Source organism: Nesoenas mayeri (assembly GCF_963082525.1).
Source record: "Nesoenas mayeri genome assembly, chromosome: 1".
In the NCBI taxonomy this organism is placed as follows: Eukaryota; Metazoa; Chordata; class Aves; order Columbiformes; family Columbidae; genus Nesoenas; species Nesoenas mayeri.
Window position 1 is genome coordinate 151,081,677 of NC_137541.1, and position 18,181 is coordinate 151,099,857.

Genomic DNA, 18,181 nt, shown 5'->3' on the forward strand with positions numbered 1-18,181 from the left:
CCTTCCTGCCTGGAAAGGAAGGAGGGTCAGCTCTGCGTCTGGACACTACCTCAAAGAAAAGCAACAGCTGGATTTTCACTGTGCTGCCAACATTCAGCGTCACTCCTGGCTGTTCTTCACACGCTTTACTGTTAGTTAGTGGTGGTGCGCATGGCTGGGTGTCCTGCTTTGAAATGGCTTTCCCAAGAGAGGGCATCCCAGCACTTCTCTGGATGGCAGCCTGGCTCATTCCCAGCAGCCTGGGTTATGGGACAGCTGGGGACGGATGGCAGGTCCCAGAGCAGAGGGAGGAGGCCACTTACTGGAATACACAAGGAGCTACAGTAGTCCCAAGCTGTACCCATCTCTGCTTTTTGGGAACCCTCTCCGTACCTCATAACATGTCAACACGGTCCTTGTTCCTTGTTCACTTGCCTTCAGCAGTGAGCTGAAAATAGCAAGGGCATGTTTGGCTTATCAAGACCAAAGTTAAGCTTGTTGGAGCTGCTTGAAAATTTCCTATAATCATAGAACCATTTTGGTTAAAAGAGACCTTTTATATCATTGAGTCCAACCATAACCTAACACTGTCACTAAACCATGCCCCTAAGCACCACATCTACAGGTCTTTTAAACACCTCCAGGGATGGTGACTCAAACACTTCCCTGGGCAGCCTGTTCCAGTGCTTGACAACCCTTTCTGTTTCTCTTTGTCCCATCTTTTTGAAGAAAGATCTGTCCCCATCTAGTTGAATGAGTCACGCAGATCAGGGCATCAGGCTGTGCCTCTCACTCCTGAGGCCAGCCTGGGTCTGCTCCTGTTGTTCCCCAAGCAGTATCCCAAGTGTTTCCTGAGGCTGGGTAGGTACCTCCGTGGCAGGGAGGATGGGGTGGCCACCACTCCACAGCGTCATCACAGCACCTCTGCACCACGGCACCCCTTCACTTTCTCATCTAGTTTGCAGCTCATCTAGTTTGCATCCTGTACATCCTTTAGGACTGATGCAGTATTTTTCTCCTTCCTTCCTTCCTTCCTTCCTTCCTTCCTTCCTTCCTTCCTTCCTTCCTTCCTTCCTTCCTTCCTTCCTTCCTTCCTTCCTTCCTCTATTGACATTCCTTAAGCGTGAAAGATTTTGCTTTTATTGCTTGGGAATACAGCCAGACATTATTTTTAGAGCCCCGGGAGAAGCCCAAGGGCTGGGAACAACAGTGAGTTCATATGAGGACAGTCCTTCTTCCAAGAAAAGTTCATGAGATTAGGTTTCATTAGGGATGACAAGGATGATCATGCCCATGAGGAGGGTCACTGGCGATTCAGCAGTCCCAGGACTTCATTACAGCTCTTTGCTCGTAAACTTCGTATTCACAGATCTCATCTCAAAGCTGTTTCCTACTCACTTCAGCCAGGCCACTTCTTTGGATAAAATCTGTGTTTTTAAAGAAGAGCTTCCCTTCCTTACTGGTTTAGATCCCAGTCAGAGGAGCAAACATCAGTTCGTTAGCTTTTCTTCTCCAGAAGATCCCTAAGTCTCACTTAGTTTTTCTTCTTGTGTGGTTTTGCTGCAGTTTATGAGAATTGCCTTGTTCTTCTTCTCTCTAAATCTCTTCGCCAGTGCAGACTTCAGCCTTGGATTGTGAGTATGTATTAATGCAAACACGCACCCCTGCTGCTCATGGGTGCTACTAGAATCAGTTTGGGGACAGCTTGTTCAGAAAACATGATTTAGGGTAGTTTATAGTGAATGCTTTGGATGTCCCAATGTGGCTTTCTTTCCAAAAGAAAAAAAATATTCAAAAAATTAAACATGAACAATGTTAACAATGTGAAATAAAAAAATCTAAAGCAGAAACATTAGCCTGGAAGACATGATGAGCTGATGTCTCAGAACATGCCATTCTTTATTCTTGTTTTGTTTCCTACTGACATTTTTCGAAGAAAAACTCTTACGACTTTGCTAATTCAGTGTGATATTTTGAGTTAAGGAGAAGACAGGTATGGTAGCTATTGGGAACTGTGCATCTTCATCTGACCCAACAGGTCACTGGTCATTTAAGCATGAGTTTTCTAGTCAGCACTCAGGAACAATTAAAAAAAAATATATATACATATATATATATTTCTATTTCAAAGAGGACATAAGAGATCACTTGAGTAAGCTGACAAGGCTGTGTTTAGGTAGGTTTAGGACCAAGCTTCCTCATGAATTTATGGAAATTCAGTTTAAGTCTACAAGAACAATACTAACTTCCCATAATTCACTTATCAAACTAATTAAAAGCAAGCCAAGCCTGAATTGAATGAATAATTTCCTGTTTCTCTTGTATTAATCTATACATATATAAATATCATGCTGCTTAGCTTTGAAGGAAATTATTAACTTTTTAGACCTCAAAAGAGAACTATTTCTTTCCAGAAGAAAATGACTTGCCTTTTGGCTGAGTTCTGTATCCCTATAGAGCAAATACTTTCATAAAGAGAAGGAGAAGATGGGGAGATAATATTTTTGAGAATGTCTTTGCGAGCAGCTACAAGTGCTTAAGTTTTTATTTTTTAATCTTGACGTGGGTTATTTCTTCCTCTTCTTTTGCTGCATAGGGAAGGTGTTCCTTTATGAGCCAGTAATAAAGGAAACAGAAGACACAAAAAAAATAGATCTAAAATAAAGGCAGTGTGCTCCAGTGTTTATGCCACCTATCTCTGGTGGTAGTAACAGATCTTAGCTCTGCTAGAGCCCTTCTCTTCCCTGTGTCCCGAGACCATCACAGCTAAGTCCACAGTCTTTTAAATGCAGCCGGGGACCTTGCTGTCTTGTCAATTGATATGAACTGAGCAAATATAAAAACCTGACAGGTGATTAATCAAATCACATCCATTGATTTGTCAGAGATAATATTTCAGCACCCATTCAGCTAATCCGAGTAAAAACCTTTCAGAATGGAAATGCAAAACTTGATTCTTGATTTTCTACCACCATCTTTAGGCTGGTGCTGGTACAGGCGGCGACAGCCGCAGCGGTACTTGGGAGAGGCGCAAAGATGCCCAGCGAGCATATTCTAGCCCACCATCTCTTCTTCTCTTGCTGCTAAAGAGACTTAACATCGTGGGTGACTGTGGGCTGTCTCTGCAGGGTCAGAGCTGGCAGAGCTCCTCAAGGTTTGCCTTTGTCCTGGCCATGACTCAGCCTCTCCTTGCCAAGGGCTGAGGGACTCATCTTCTCACTGCACCACTAGGCTGGATGAAAAAAAGTGGCCACTGTGTCTTGTAGTCTGTTTTTTGTGTACCCCATGCTGCTTTTTTCTCTCTTGAGGATTTGTCTGGACATAACGCTGTCCCCAGATTTTTCAAGAAAACACTTGAGCTTTGGGCTGAGGACCGAGCAAAACACTTGGAGCCCACCAAAATAAGGTGTTTATTTATGTATGAGAAGATACTTTGAGCTCACCACATGCAACAGCACATGAGCAGCTGTGGGAGGGAATAGGTGCCCAAACAGCTATACCAGCCTTACCCAGGCTCCAGCAGAGCTCTCCAGCTGCCCTCTGCCCTGGGCACCCCATGCCCTGCTGCCTTTGGAAGCCATCCCTGGTGGGACCCATGCTGACATTGCAGAGGCTGTGCCCATAGAAGCAAGCCAGGGTGCTACTACTCAGGGTGGGGAAAGGGTGCACCTGTTCTTGGAGCTGACCTGGCCAAAAACTGCCTGGGGAAGGGCAGATGATAACCGAGTTGCTACCTGGAGCTGTAGGGAGGCTGAGTGCATGGTGCAGCACTTGGGAGGCCGCGGGGGAGCTCGCTGCTGGGAGTGGCAGCAGCCCAATGCAGCAGCTAATTTGGCATGTGACACACAGCATTTTTTCAGGTTGAAACGTCTTTTTTGTCCTGCGCTTCTCGCAGGAAAGGAATAAAAAAAACCCAAGAGAAATCCATTACAATCTTGCTGGCAAGGGAGCTGGTATCCCTCTGTCTGAAGCTGGATCTCAGGAGCATCTCCCTCAGCCTTTCAAGCAGCGTCTCACCAGTTTGGGAGAAACAGGTGCTTTGGTCCCCATATTGCCATTTGTGTGTGTTATTGCACAGCCTCCTGCATAGGAAAGTGATAAGCTTTGAATTTCACAAACTTTAAATTTCTTCCCTGGATGTATCAAGGCTAGAAGGGGAAATTTTATAAATAAATGGGACAGAATTTGAAGAGGGTTTCTGGAGGCTGTCTGGAACACAGTAAGTGGAACACATCTAACACCTTGGTCAAAGGCCTTGTGTTGTCCTGCTGCAGCTGGCTTCACCCTATCAGGGTGTTTTTAAGGGCAAGAGAAGCTATTTATCAAGTGCTTTGCTATTAAAGGGCAAGAAACTGCCTTGCCCTCTTAAAGTCTTTACCTAGCCATTAATTTTTTTTCCAGATGCTTACAAATGTCAAAAAAAATCTCATCTTTATCTTCCTTAACAGCCGTTAAAATGACCAGTATTCCTAATGCAGCTGTCATTGCATCTGTTACCTACTAATCTCCTTTCCAATGAAAACCCAGAGAACCTATTTCAACATCTAACCATCTTATTTTGATAATATGGTATCTAGACACAGTTCACACCAAATCTTAAGGGACAACACAATCTGGCTCCTCTATTCCTCCATCCTAAGTTAAGGGAAATGAATTTGGGTAGGTTCCCTGTACCAAGCTGATATGGCACCCACCCCCACAAATCTAGGGAGACTGCTAATTTTGGGGACTTGTGTGGACACTCAAAACTTTACAGTGCAGTTCGTAATAACCGTCTGACATATGACACAGAAGGGGAATGGGAGTCCCTGTAATTTTGAGAGGTGATATAAATGAGTTATGGTTCAAAGTCCTCAGTTTTCCTTACTGACAACATCTGTGCAGAATGGAGAATTCCAATTAGCAAAGAGCCTCTATCTACATATGACTGCTCCAACTTTGAGCCAGTTATCTAGCATCTAAGAAAACTAAGATGAGCCCAGTGTTTGCAATAGGAAATAAGCATCACTATAACTAAAAGCAATCAATCATTATTAGGCTTTTATATATAAAACTCTTTAACTTTCCACTAAGGTAAATCTGGGCTGGAATTCTTTCCTTCTTTTGCTTTCAAAAGTATAGCATAGCTGGAATTGGAAAGGCCAGACCGTGTTTTATTCAGAGCAGTAGTAATACTTACTACAGAGGTAGCTGTTATGTTAACAAGAGTAAATAAAAGCAATCAAATTCCAGTAACAGCTTAGCTGGATCATGTAATTACACGTGACCACCACTTCAGCCCAAATTACTCCAATTCAATGTAAAATTCACCTCCTACTATGGTGTGATGGCCCTTAAAGCCATTAATCAGTGAATGCTCAAACATGTTCCCCATCAGATGCTGCAAGTGTGAATGGGTTTTTTTGTTTCTCACACAGCTGCAGCCACTGCCAGACATGGACCTTTGACTTGTGCTGAGACAACAGGATCAAGAAGAGTGTGAGTGCAGGAGGAAGGGAACCACAGGATACACAGCTTGCTTAGGGAAAACCCAAGAGCCATGGGCTGTCTTTCAAAAAAGGGTATGTGGAAGAAAGGGAATCAATCTGATTATCCGGCATGGGCTTTAACTTTTTCTCCTCAGGCTACAGATACATTTCATTTCCCAGTGCCAGATGAGACACAACTCATGCAACACTACAAGCTCAGGGAAGAGCGGCTGGAAAGCTGCCTGGAGGAAAAGGACCTGGGAGTGTCGGTCAACAGATGGCTGAGTATGAGCCAGCAGTGTGCCCAGGTGGCCAAAAAGGCCAACAGCATCCTGGCTTGTATCAAGAATAATGGCCAGCAGGAATGGGTAAGTGACCATCCCCCTGTACTCAGCACCAGTGAGGCTGCACCTTGAATTCTGTGTTCAGTTTTGGGCCCCTCACTACAAGATACTGAGGTACTGGAGCGAGTTCAGAGAAGGGCAAGGAAGCTGGTGAGGGGTCTGGAGCACAAGTCTGATGAGGAGCAGCTGAGGGAACTGGGGCTGTTTAGCCTGGAGAAAAGGAGGCTGAGGGGAGACCTTATCACTCTCTGCAACCACCTGAAAGGAGGTTGTAGCATGGAGGGGGCTGGTCCCTTCTCCCTGGGAACAAGCAATAGGACAAGAGGAAATGGCCTCAAGTTGCACCAGGGGAGGTTTAGATTGGATATTAGGAAAAAATTCTTCCCAGAAAGGGTTGTCAGGCATTGGAACAGGCTGCCCAGGGAAGTGGTGGAGTCACCATCCCTGGAGGTGTATGTGTAGATAAGGTTCTTAGGGACATGGTTTAGTGCCAGAGTGAGGTTATGGTTGGGCTTGATGATCTTAAGGGTCTCCTCCAACCAAAATGATTCTATGACCACAAGGGTAATTTTTTTTTTTTTTTTTTTTTTCTGAGATGGACCAGAATGAGTAGACAAAGGATTTGAACACGATCTCTGACAAGCCACAGCACAACAGACTTGGTCTTCTGTTCCAAATCCTTCAGCCTATCTCTGTTTTCACATGACACCCATAAGAAGCTTTTAAGACTGTGAGACAAAATAAAACACAGAGCATGTCTATATAAAGGCGTTCAGCAAGAAGCGCCAAAATTTATTCAAATTTTCATAATTACAATAGAGACCTCTGACTTTGAAGTTCTAATTCACAACAGCAGTAAAAAAGGAAATGGTGAAATGGGTTGTATTAAAGTGCAATGATGTGGAGAAAACCATTGAAATAACACAAATGAGGCCGCAGTGAGAACTGAAAGGACAGTCTCATCTCAGCAATGACAGCAATATATAAGTAATTTATGTTACAGATAATTTACAAAATAACTTACATAGATGAAGATAAGCTGAATCTCACGTTGCCATTCCATTGTTAAACATCAGACTAAATATTCCCGGTCAGCACAGTATTATATGGAATAATTAAAAAACAGATCAGAGGATTTCTGTGTTGGAAAAGATGCCTGAAGTAAAACCCTGATCAGCCTTTATATTGCAGTATCGCAAGAAACCTAAGTATTTATGAATTGTAAAGTGACACATTCAGCAGCATGGAGACTATAAATACATCTTTTACATTGATACATTATATCTACACACATATACATATCTACACACACATACATATACACACTAGCACATACATGCACATATATATGTACATGAACAGATGTGCGTGTGTATATATATGTTTCAATTTGGACTGACCATGGTCAGCTGCATTTTGATTGCATGTGGAGTAGGGTTGCTTTTGCAGCTCATGCATAAAATCATCCTTTAGAGTATTTGTCCTTTATGCTTCCCCTAAGCTGCAGCCTCTAAAATCTAAAACTCCTGCACAAAGATAAACTTCAGGTCCCAGCCATCGGAGGGTCTGATGACTAACAGCAGCTCCCACTGCTTCTGAAAAATTACACTCTTAATGTCCTCCTGATTTTTAAGTAATATGATCCATGAATCAGTTAAAACTTCTTTTCATATAAGTAAAAATACTTGAGAGGTGGGCAGGGATGAATACAATATTCCACACATGCACACGGTTCTGGACTGTTTGTGAGGATGAAGTGCAAAGAACATCTGACAAGGTGAAAATTTACAACATTGGCTTACACCATCCCTTGAAAAATGGCAAGTTTAGCACTACCCCTCCTTTAAAAAATTTAAAATACTTGTCTGTAGCATAAATCTGACTCTAATAAAGATTTTTTTTTTTTCTCTCGTCCTCCCCTTTTACAGAAAAATCATGTCATCGTGTTTTTATCTTTTAATAAATCTGCAACAAACACTATTGATTAAAAATATGTCTGGTTTCTAGCCCTCATAGGTCTGTCTGAAGGAAAGCTCTTGACCCACTGTGCAGCCACAGTAGTTTCCTCTGCCTGGAACGGCTCATTGTGAGAGCTGAAGGTAACCATGCAATTACCGTTTATTAAGAAATCATTTAGTGAATAGGAACATTTGTGTTTCATTGTGCACTTGCGTAAAGGAAAAGACACTACTAAATTCTAAATGGCCAAGGCTATGTAAACACAGTGATCTTGGTAAAGAATTCAGTTGTGAGGCCAAAATACCTCAGAAAAGAGCTATTCCATTGCACATATCACTAAAAGGTTGGAAAGGATAAAATAACAGTTTCTTTTGATGCTGTTGTGGTCAGTGAATTGGTCACGTTTGTATCCCAGTCTCTAGGGAGCAGAAGAGTATCCTGAAGACCCAAGAGAAGACAAAGCGCTGGACTAAACCTCCTTCCTGGTTACTCCAAGAGTCCCATTCACTGCATTGACCGAGGTATGTCCCTGGAGGAAGGGGTTTTTGGGGAGGAGAAATTGTAAACTTGGATTTTCTTCATACCTACCCTGTACAGTGATTGTTGGGTTATTAGTTTACAATAAGGACTCAGCACTGAACACATTTTGTTTACTCACATTCCAATCCTGGCTGTTACAAAATGATACAGTTCTGCAGAAACCTGATTGTGTGTCAAGAAGAGTGTGTTTTATTCTAACATCTCTGCAGCTTTGGACTTCGAAACAGAAGCCTCTGCAAGACCCTATTTCAAAACAGTTTAATTTTTATTTACAGCTTCACGTTCCATGCACTTTTCACTGGGGTCTTCTGGGAGAACCTGTAAAAGTCACCAGTGAAAATACTCAAAGCTGGCAACACAGAACTGGTGGTTCTCAGTTCGAGTCCAACAACCAGAACTCTGCACAAAATGACAAACTCTGGATTTACCTTCTTCCATGGAGGTGAAGTGAAAATTTAATATTAGCCTTTAATGTCTGAGAAGCTGGTGCTGCTGGCATTACAGCTGTCACTGCAACTTGATGATGTGCTCAAAGTGCTGGAGGCCGTGCCTGATTCTGGGAAAACAAATCAAAACACCGGGAAAATAAGATATGGTTGTTTTTCACAACTTGCATAACAGTAATCTTCAGAGAGATAATCATGTCATTTACAATAAATAGCCTACCAGAGCTGCTTAAAGATTGAGCTGATTTTGAATTGCCTATGAGCATCAGTAGATTGTTCGCTGGGATCCAACCTTCTTTACCAGTGCTCAGGTTCTTTACATACCTAAAACAATAAAAAATAAGAAGTCAAATTGCTTAATTTCATGCCTTTGAAACTTTTACCCTAAACATCGGCCTTTCACACACAGTTCTCCATATAAAAGTTTCCAATCACAGATCTGCGTACCAGAGTCCATCCTCCCCTTCATGAATCAGTTGAACTAGATCTCCACTTTTCACTGTAAATTCTTCAGAAACTCCTTTCTCATAATCAGTCACAACTGTATATTTACCAGGAGTCTAAATGCACACAGAAGAAAAACATAAATTATTTCTATTGAGTAATTTAATGTACATTGCAGCTTTTGTTATGAAAATTTTCATACTTTTCCCTCCTTTCTCATGCACGTACATACTGAAGACAGTGTAAATATACGTACTAAGGAGGCAGTAAAACTTTGCTGTTCAGCTACATGCACATTCAGTACATGAATTCTCACACTCTGAAAAACATTCAGTGAAATGTTTCCAATTCAAATATCTACCAAGAAAATCCTGAGGAAAAACCAAAAACAACCCCCTAAAAACCCCAAGCTGGTAAACTAGTGACATGATGTATGTGTGTAAGTCTGTTGATGCAGTAGCTGAGCCTGGCATTGCTTGACTGCTCTGCTATGGAAAAAGCAGCCATGGGCTCATTTGCAGGTACACAAAGGCACAGATGGACCTTCCCAAGGTACAAACACAAGGCTGATTTAAGAGAAGGGGACATTTTCCATTCCCCCTAGCAATTTTGCCTGGCTGAGGATTTCAAGGCAGACACTTTCCTTCCTGCAGGCTTCAAAAGCAATCCTGTATCGTGCCACACACAACATATCAGTAGCATTTGCTTAGCTCAACAGGAAAACATTTCTAGTTACCAGCTTCATCTCTCCTCCCCCTCCTCCTTCTTCCTCTGCATCCGATGAATTCAGCGGATCTTCAGCACTAGACCAGCCATCATTTTCTTCAGATGCATCAAGAGAATGAGATGTTTTAGCCCAGCCTTGGGGAACAAACAGCCACTGGTTAACATTGCAGCAGTGAGCCACTGACTGGGAGAAATGTTCTTCCCACTGAAATGCTCTGAAGTGATCAACATAAACAGGAGGAAAACTGTACACGGGGAAGTTACTACAGCCATGAGGTGAAATTCACAGCTGACAAAAAGTTGGCTCATTTACATCAGAGTAACTGGAGCTATGGCCATACACAGCAGTGAATTTGGCCCTTTGGATTTGTCTAGAGGGAAATACATAGAAAGAATGCAAATTCCCAACAAAAATAAACTATTTCACCCTTAAACAGAGGCAAACTATGGATAAATACTCATTTTTTTGGGAGAAGGTGGAAGACAGGAACATGCACTCTATAGGAAGAGGGCAAACACATGGGATTGTCACGCAAAGCAACTTAACCAGCCTGCTGGATCAAGGGACGGAGGCACAGAGCTTTGTTCCAACTGTTGAGCACTTAAAGCTGTCAAGAAATTGAACACAAGCTACAGGCATTCCATACTTCGCCTGATGAGGCAGCTTATTATTTAAGGGTATTCAGGTACAAGGATTACTTAATCACGCTGAATTATCTTGGTGTTAAATCATCACACCACACACCACAAGAACAATCTCGTGCCTGTCACTTATTGTCAAGCGTTCCTTGTTCTCTCTCAGGGTGAAGCATTTCATTTATTTACAGGGCTGCCTCATATCCAGAGTGCACAAAATCCTTTTCCAAATAAAACTACAGTAAGTTTTACTAGTGAGATGCTTTTCACTGAGGTCAGCAGCTGCTAATAAATGTGTCAAGCTTATAATGGGAAAAAGAGTCACAATAAAAGACAAATATTTTTAAGAAAGACTTTGGTGCAAGCCGAAGAGTAGCAATAATGAAACTCAACGAAAAGAATAAAGGAAGAACAAACCTCACAACTTTTATGTAACTATTAGTTGAGAAAGCAGCAGCACTTTTGCTCTTCACTGCTTCTGAGGCATTTGTCGCATGGCTGGTCATACCAGTGCATTAGGAAAAAAACCTGAGCATTGTCAGAGTAAATTCAGAGCAATCTAAGAATCACAGAAGGAAATCACACCCAGAGCACAGCAAATGGAGTGGGACTTTTACCTCGCCTGTGCTGCTGGATGACCTGCCCAAGGTTAGAAGTACTGACCCATTTGACCCTGTCCAGGGTTAAGAATGAACTTCCATCTGTGAAGAAACTGAGCGATAAATTCCTGCTATATTCCATGCAAATTTCCTAGGAAGCTCACATCTTATGTCTGGCTTGTGGGATGCAGCTGAAAGCCTTTCTGTTATTTCCAAGCTAAGAACAATGCAACAAAAGTAAACTTGGTTTATCCTAATTGTTCCAAACTCTGATTAGAAACAGAACCAAGAGCTGCACAAAGGAAAAGCAAGCGGAATCACTGCAATTGCTCTGCGTGTAGCATCATACTCACTGGCCTGCTCATCTGGAGCATTTAGGGCAACAGTTCTTGTTCCTCAGCCTCGTTTCTTTTCATATATTGTGCTGATGGGGGTAAAAGCAGACCTGTCTGATCCTGCAACACATACAGCACTCCTGCTTCTGATACAAGCTGATGCTCTACTATGAAGAAGTTCTTATAAAATCCCAGGCAATGGAAGTGGTCACTATGGTCACATTCATATTAGCTACCTACAGGCACCAAAATTATGCAATTACATTCAGTGACCATCCGTGTATTCTGCATGGTGTGACTAAATCAGAGCTCATTATAAAGGCAGGAAAAGTAAGAAAACAGTAGACAGTCTTGGGAAAAGACAGATCTGCAGAAATGAGTTTAGATTTGATTGTGCCAGGAAAACCAAGAATTAAATAACTGCTTCTCTTCAGAAACAGGCTCACAGGTTTCTTCAGAGATAGGATCTATCTGCAAGATGTGATTCTGTCGCCAACTCATTTTCCTTGAGCTTACTGCAATGTAAGCCAGAGAGATGCAGCAGCAAAAGGAAATGAATGGGGGCAATGTGCTCTGCAAAGGGGAGCTGTGACCACCAGCTGGTGCAGTTCTGTCCTGAAATGCCCAGGTCAACTGTGTGTTTACCTTTTGAGTTGGAGAAGGAAAAGATATAGTGTCAGAAAAGAGATCAGAAGGTGCAAGACAGAAAGGGGAGTTACTAGATGTTTTGAATTCATTTACTTGGTTTAGTGGTTTCGTAAGTGAGAGGGTGCTGGACAGGACAGCAAATCAGACAAGTCTGTTCTGAGGACCCAACAATTTTACTGTAAATTAGCAATTATCAAGGACTCTCTGCCCTGTAAGATTTTCAGCATCTGTGGAAAAGACCACAAAACACCCTTTGCTTTCCAATAGCATTTTCAGGTCCTCAGGATTTCCACGGTACCTGGAGTTCTCCAAGGTTTGACTGCTAACTGCAGAAAAATTAACCTCTTAACTTCCATATTCACACTTGTGGAGTTTCTGCATGTGTCTGGCCTGGGATGGCATTGCCTGCTGCTCAGGGAAGGTGAATGGTGCTGCACAGTTTCCCCAGCACAGCGGCTGAACCTGCATCGTTTCCACAGGTGAGACAAAGACAAAGGCTGTGGAAACCTGGAGACGAGGATGATGGTAGGGCTTGGAACAGCCTTGTCATTAAATAATATTTTCTAAAAGAGATGGTGGTGGAAAGAGAGTCAGGAAGAGAGGGACTGCTTTCCTTGTACTCTCCAGTTAATTAGCCCCAGGGATTTGTATGCAAACCTTTCTTGCTAGAAATGGGTCATTTAACTGAAATGCTTTTCTGTTCTTTACTTAGCTGTGTCTTGGGAAGAGGCAAATCTGCTACAAGGGGTTCAGTTAAATCATCTGGGGTTCATGGAGTAGTAAACATTGCCTACTATCACCCAAAGAAAGATGCAAAACGACTGTGTAATAAATGCAGATCTAAAATGGAAATTGCACATGACAGTGATGATCCTCACTCTAACTAGAGTACATGCATTTCAGATTACATTTTTTTTTTTTCCTTTCTTAAAAGTTAAATCCTCTCCTTGTGGAGAGGGGCACAGTGACAGGAGCATACTACTTGGAGGATACTAACTAGAAAACCATGTATTGCACACCAACTGGATGCCCCTGTAATTCCATTGAACACCCAGCTTCTGGTTATTTCTTCAGCAGAAGATCCCTTTCCCACTGCCCTATCCTAAAGTCTTCTAGCCATGTGCTACTTTATTCAATGCCAACCAGTTGCGCTATCAAAAAAACCAGTATATGCAAAAGCTGACAGACCCACTTGGAAAAACTCAGCTGGTATCAATAGCACTGCACACAACAGCATCATACAGGTGTCCCCACCGCTCTGATGCAACATATCACATGAGAAATGTGTGGATATTTGCCAAGTACAAGATGTGGTATCACTCTACCTCTTAAACCAAAAGGAGTTGGGTCACTCACTACTTCATGCCGTTTAGCTTTTTTGTCAGGACTGGTAGGAGAAGCTGCAGGAGGATGAATAGGCAAAAAACACAGAAGAGAGATATTGAAGAACTGGAAAAAAGAGAATAGGTGGATTGCATGCTAAATACCTTTGAGTTTACACTGGAAGACAAGTGGAAACTCTAATTTGAGTGGAAACTCTAATTTGAGATTTCATTGGTCAATTACAGTAGAAGGAATTAATTATTTACACATAGTTATTTGAAGATAAATTGACAGATTTGTTTTATGGTAATTAATAAAAGTCTATGTAAACTTTTCTAAATGAACTAGACATCAACTAAATACAATTAATTCCAATTTTAGACAAATATTACCAAATTAAGCAATCATTTTTACATAAATCTAGTGCTACAGCAATACCTGGTCCTGTAAGAAGGATCATTGGCAATGTCTGGCTTTTAGCAGAAGGAGATGGAGTTTCTGTCAAGGCAAGCATGGGATATTAGTGCTCACCTCATTAGCATTAGATACACAACCCTAGAACCTCTCCAGAAAGAACTCAAAGGTAATCAGGTGCTAAAAGGCATTCTGAAAAGATGCAATTCAGACTGTTCAAAGACAGCTATTCAAAGCAAGAAGTGAATGTACCAGTGCAATTACTTGGCAGGAGGAAGCAAGAAAGGTCTCAGACTCCTATTGCCTGTTTTAGAAAAAAAAATTAAAGAGCATTTCTGGAAGCACAGGGAAATTCTTTGTTTTTTGTATCCAGCAAAACAACATTGACATACACATTGTGCTGTGGTAGTTCTGTTAGCAAGGTTGCTAATATAGAAACATTCTAGAAAACCTTGATTCCTTTTTGCCAAGTACCAGTGCATTTGGGGCAGATCCACAGAAGCTAGAAGCAGGCCAGGTGTCTGATCTGAAGACAACTTCCTTCATCTAGTTTTACTACAGGAATGGGGCAGCATAAATTCCTTCCTTGGCCTCGACAGTGAGACTGGAGGCATTGGAAACTGCACCCCTTCCCTTCCAACTCCAACAGCTCCACTTTTCCCAGCTGCATCTCCCTCTCCCACTCTGGAGCTGGTTTCTCTTGAAATCCCCTGTCAGGGTCAGTGACTCAGGACCTAGCTTGAGCTTAGGAGAACAAGCTAGTGTATGCACCACAAATCTGTTACACTACGCACACACACAAAGGGATGCTTCAATTACAGCCTTAAGTGGAAAACAATCTAGCTTTTTTAAAAAAATTACCTTTCTGACTTTTGAGGTTAGTAAAGCCCTGCAGCGTAAAGCGCTTTTTTGACAGTACAGAGCATTCTGAGGTAGAGCTAGTGTCATCTACAAAGGAAGAGAGAGACACAAAGAAAAGAGAGAAGGCCATGAAGAGCTCAAGGCAAAAAAAAACCTGTTTGCAGCCCTGCCAGGGAACCTGCATGTTAGAATGAGAAAGGACAACTGAAAGTCCAGGTACAACAGAAGAACCCAAGGGGCCAGTTCTTCTCACTGTGCAGGAGCCTGTACTGCCACTGGCTCAAGTAATCTCCATGATGGGAACCAAAATTAAAGAGAAAAAACCCCACAGAACTCTTCAGAACAGGTAATGCTGAGAAATTTATCCAGAGGAAGAAAAGCCTGAGAAGCTGGGCAGCTCGAAGAGAAGACTTGCTGCAGACTCAGACCACATAACACAAAGCTCCCAGCTCCTTTTGGCTACCTTTCATTCAAGGTGGCTTTGAGCCTGTCCACACCACATAGTGGGACACAGAAACCCCAAGCTAAGGGCAGATGAGACCAGCACACTTTGTGGGTGTGCTGTCTGAGGGCTGAAAGCAGCCAAGCCCTGCTTGGTCAGGTGTAATGCTGCGTTTCCCTGCACTACCGGGGCTACTCTGCCGGTGGATCTGCCAGTGCACGTGCAGCGCAGGCATGCTCTTTGCAATTAAAGACAGCAACGCATACGTGTCAACTCACCTTTGCCTTTCTCAGGGTACTTTGGTGCTACTGCAGTGCCATAAACTTCTAGACTTGTGAGATCAGTTTTTTTCTCCTCCATTTTTCTGGTGTTTCTGATGTGGTTCCGTGAAGGGCTGTTTATTGGAAGGAAGTTAATACAATCAATCTATATCCAGCAAATTTGGATCTGAACATGGGTGATGACATCTGGTCCCAGGCTGCCTTTTACATACAGATATATGTGCTGGAAAGCATTTCTTAGCCACTTCCCAGATTACACCTTCCAGGACTGAAGAAGTCAGTGGTGACTGTGCATAGGAAGACCATGAGCACATATAAAGGACAAAGACTCCCCTAGCTGACTGCAACCACATGTACTATGGCAGTGGGAGCTACTGAAAAGACAGCTCTGGACAACTTCTACTCACTCTCACCTACAAGCACACATTCTGTGCTGACAGTTTTCTTCTGAACATACTAAGGAAAAAAAGAAACAAACAAACAAAACGGAATCAATTCTGCCCCTCAGAAGCTCTTAACACAGGAGCAGATAAGGGATGAAAAAAGAACACAGGTTGGATCTTGCAGCTGGATTCACATTACACCTCTGATTGGGAATGGAATGGAGAAAGAGAGCCCACAAATACTGTCCCTGAGTGATAGTAGATGCATAAAACATGCAGGGCAGAGAGCTATGATACTTATTTGAGCACACACGAGGTTGGAATTGCTGAAGATATGAACGCATGGGCTTATGGTACACATACACATATAATGAAAAGAAGAGTGAGAGGCAGAGGATTAAAAAGAGGTGTCAGACAAGGGCAGAAGAGCAGATGGGAGCAGAAGAATATACAGGTTGGTAGGGTGAAGAATAAAAACCAAGAAAATAAAAAAAGCTTGGCTCAGAAGTTGGGACACTACAGGAATCAATGCATCTCTTAATTAAAAAAAATGTAGGAAAAGAACAAGGGACAAAGAAAAGACAAAAAGGAAGGTAACCTGACATTGGAAAAGAAAGAAAAAATAATCCAGATGAAGGAAAAGAACAGGGAGGGAGGCAAAAGGGAGGCAAAAGGGAGGCAAAAGCTGCTCCACATAACTCCTTTATCTGGGGTGTAAAGTATACAATTAGCTGTTCAACAAACAGACACATAATACCAGCAGGATTTTGCCTGGTGCAGAAAACTACTTTTCTGTGTTGCTCTCTATCAACTGGCAAAGCCCACGCCACTGCTGATCAGTTTAACCATTCTGAAGATGTATCGACCCCAGACTTTACAGTTTTAGAGTACAAAGTGACCTAAAAAAACCCCTAACACACAAGGGGCAGTATTAAGGGACAGAAGAACTGAAACCAGATGCGTTAGTATATTTAAAAGACAGCCAGGCTGATTTGACAACATACTTGCTTACCTCGAACAAGATGACCCTGGTAGAGGTAAACTCTGTGTTTGTTCTAATGTCCTGTGCTGACTGGCTTCTGTAATGGAGGAAAGAAAATGAAATATTAACACTGAATTGTGTTTTGAGTTTTTTATTTCTACAGTCCTACACAATGAAGATATACAGGGCAGGTTCTGAAGTTCAAAGAGAAGGGAGATTAAAAACCATGTATATATACACAAAATATTTTACCTCTGCATGCCTGCAGCTGACTTGTCAGCACTTTTCTGATTTCATTTACCCAAGTAGCTTTAACTTCAGGGGTTGGTGCCTACTCGAAAATAAACACGATCAGCCATCAAGCACAGAATAGTTAGTACACAAATAGTCACATGCCAAAGCACAGCCTGGGAGCAATCCTTCAAGAGGGACAGGCAGAGCTCCCTCTTTAGTCCTTCAGTGAAAAGGAACTAGTGGTGACAAATGGAACACACTGAGGCAGAGGCTGTGGACATGTGAGACCCCAGCTCCGCAGCCAGCCACTGCAATAGTAACGGTGTACACAATAACCTCCTTGTTGTAAAACGTGGTTATTGCCCGCCCCCGGCCTGCAGAAGGCTGTGCAATTTAAATATATACATAAACTACCTAACCTACCTTATGAATCTATCTGATAGTATTGGTTTTTTTTTTCCTCCTTTCTTTCTACATTTCCTCCTCACTGTTTATTAGTGATATAACAGAGGAAAAAACCCTCCAGATCTTCATAGGGTTAGATTCTCCCCCCAGCCCTCTTCTCTCTCTCTCTTTTTTATTTTATTTTTTTTTTAAATGTAGTGACATGTTATTTACCTGTATAATGTAAACTTCTTCCCTTGCATTATACCAGATTTCAAATTTTTTTGCATCGCCTTTGACATTTTCTGTTATTCCAACTGCTGCCATCTGGAAGCAAAGAGAACAGAAGCTGACCTACCAAATTGCAATTACAATAACAATGGAAGCAGGCGGCTACTGGTATTCTTTGGTGCTCTATTTCTGGAAAGGAAAACTACATTTGGCTTCTTACTCAAGGAAAAGAATAATAACACATGATCTGCATGTTGGATGTAAGAAATTTAGTATTTTGTGCCAGCTTGGCTACCTCAGAGGGAAGAAAGGTTTAGGTACATTAAACTGAGACTGACCCACAAGATGTATCTTATAAAATCCAGACACCAAATCTTACATCTATTTTATACTACCCCACTCTACACATTATTACATTTTGATTATTATATGTTGATTTTTATTAACTCATTGTTACATTTTGATTAGTGCAACTGCCATTCGACTTGACTAGTATGGTTTGGATTTTCTCAAAGGATCATG

General features: G+C 42.1%; 1 protein-coding gene across 3 annotated transcripts in view; it reads right to left on the reverse strand.

Moving 5' to 3' along the window:
* Nucleotides 1-8,751: 8,751 nt before the first annotated feature.
* Nucleotides 8,752-18,181, reverse strand: part of MCF2L (MCF.2 cell line derived transforming sequence like) — a gene marked incomplete at both ends in the record, with an annotated part of 152,814 nt that continues 143,384 nt past the window's right edge. For 2 of the 3 annotated variants that reach the window (XM_080362882.1, XM_080362883.1), the window contains 8 exons: nt 8,752-8,846; nt 8,957-9,060; nt 9,184-9,296; nt 9,917-10,041; nt 15,443-15,558; nt 16,841-16,907; nt 17,063-17,141; nt 17,663-17,755. In XM_080362882.1, coding sequence (XP_080219008.1) covers nt 8,752-8,846; nt 8,957-9,060; nt 9,184-9,296; nt 9,917-10,041; nt 15,443-15,558; nt 16,841-16,907; nt 17,063-17,141; nt 17,663-17,755 — 792 coding nt within the window. Of the gene's footprint in view, nt 8,847-8,956; nt 9,061-9,183; nt 9,297-9,916; nt 10,042-13,449; nt 13,525-14,722; nt 14,810-15,442; nt 15,559-16,840; nt 16,908-17,062; nt 17,142-17,662; nt 17,756-18,181 lie in introns of all 3 variants that reach the window. The other variant, XM_080362881.1, reaches the window with a different exon arrangement.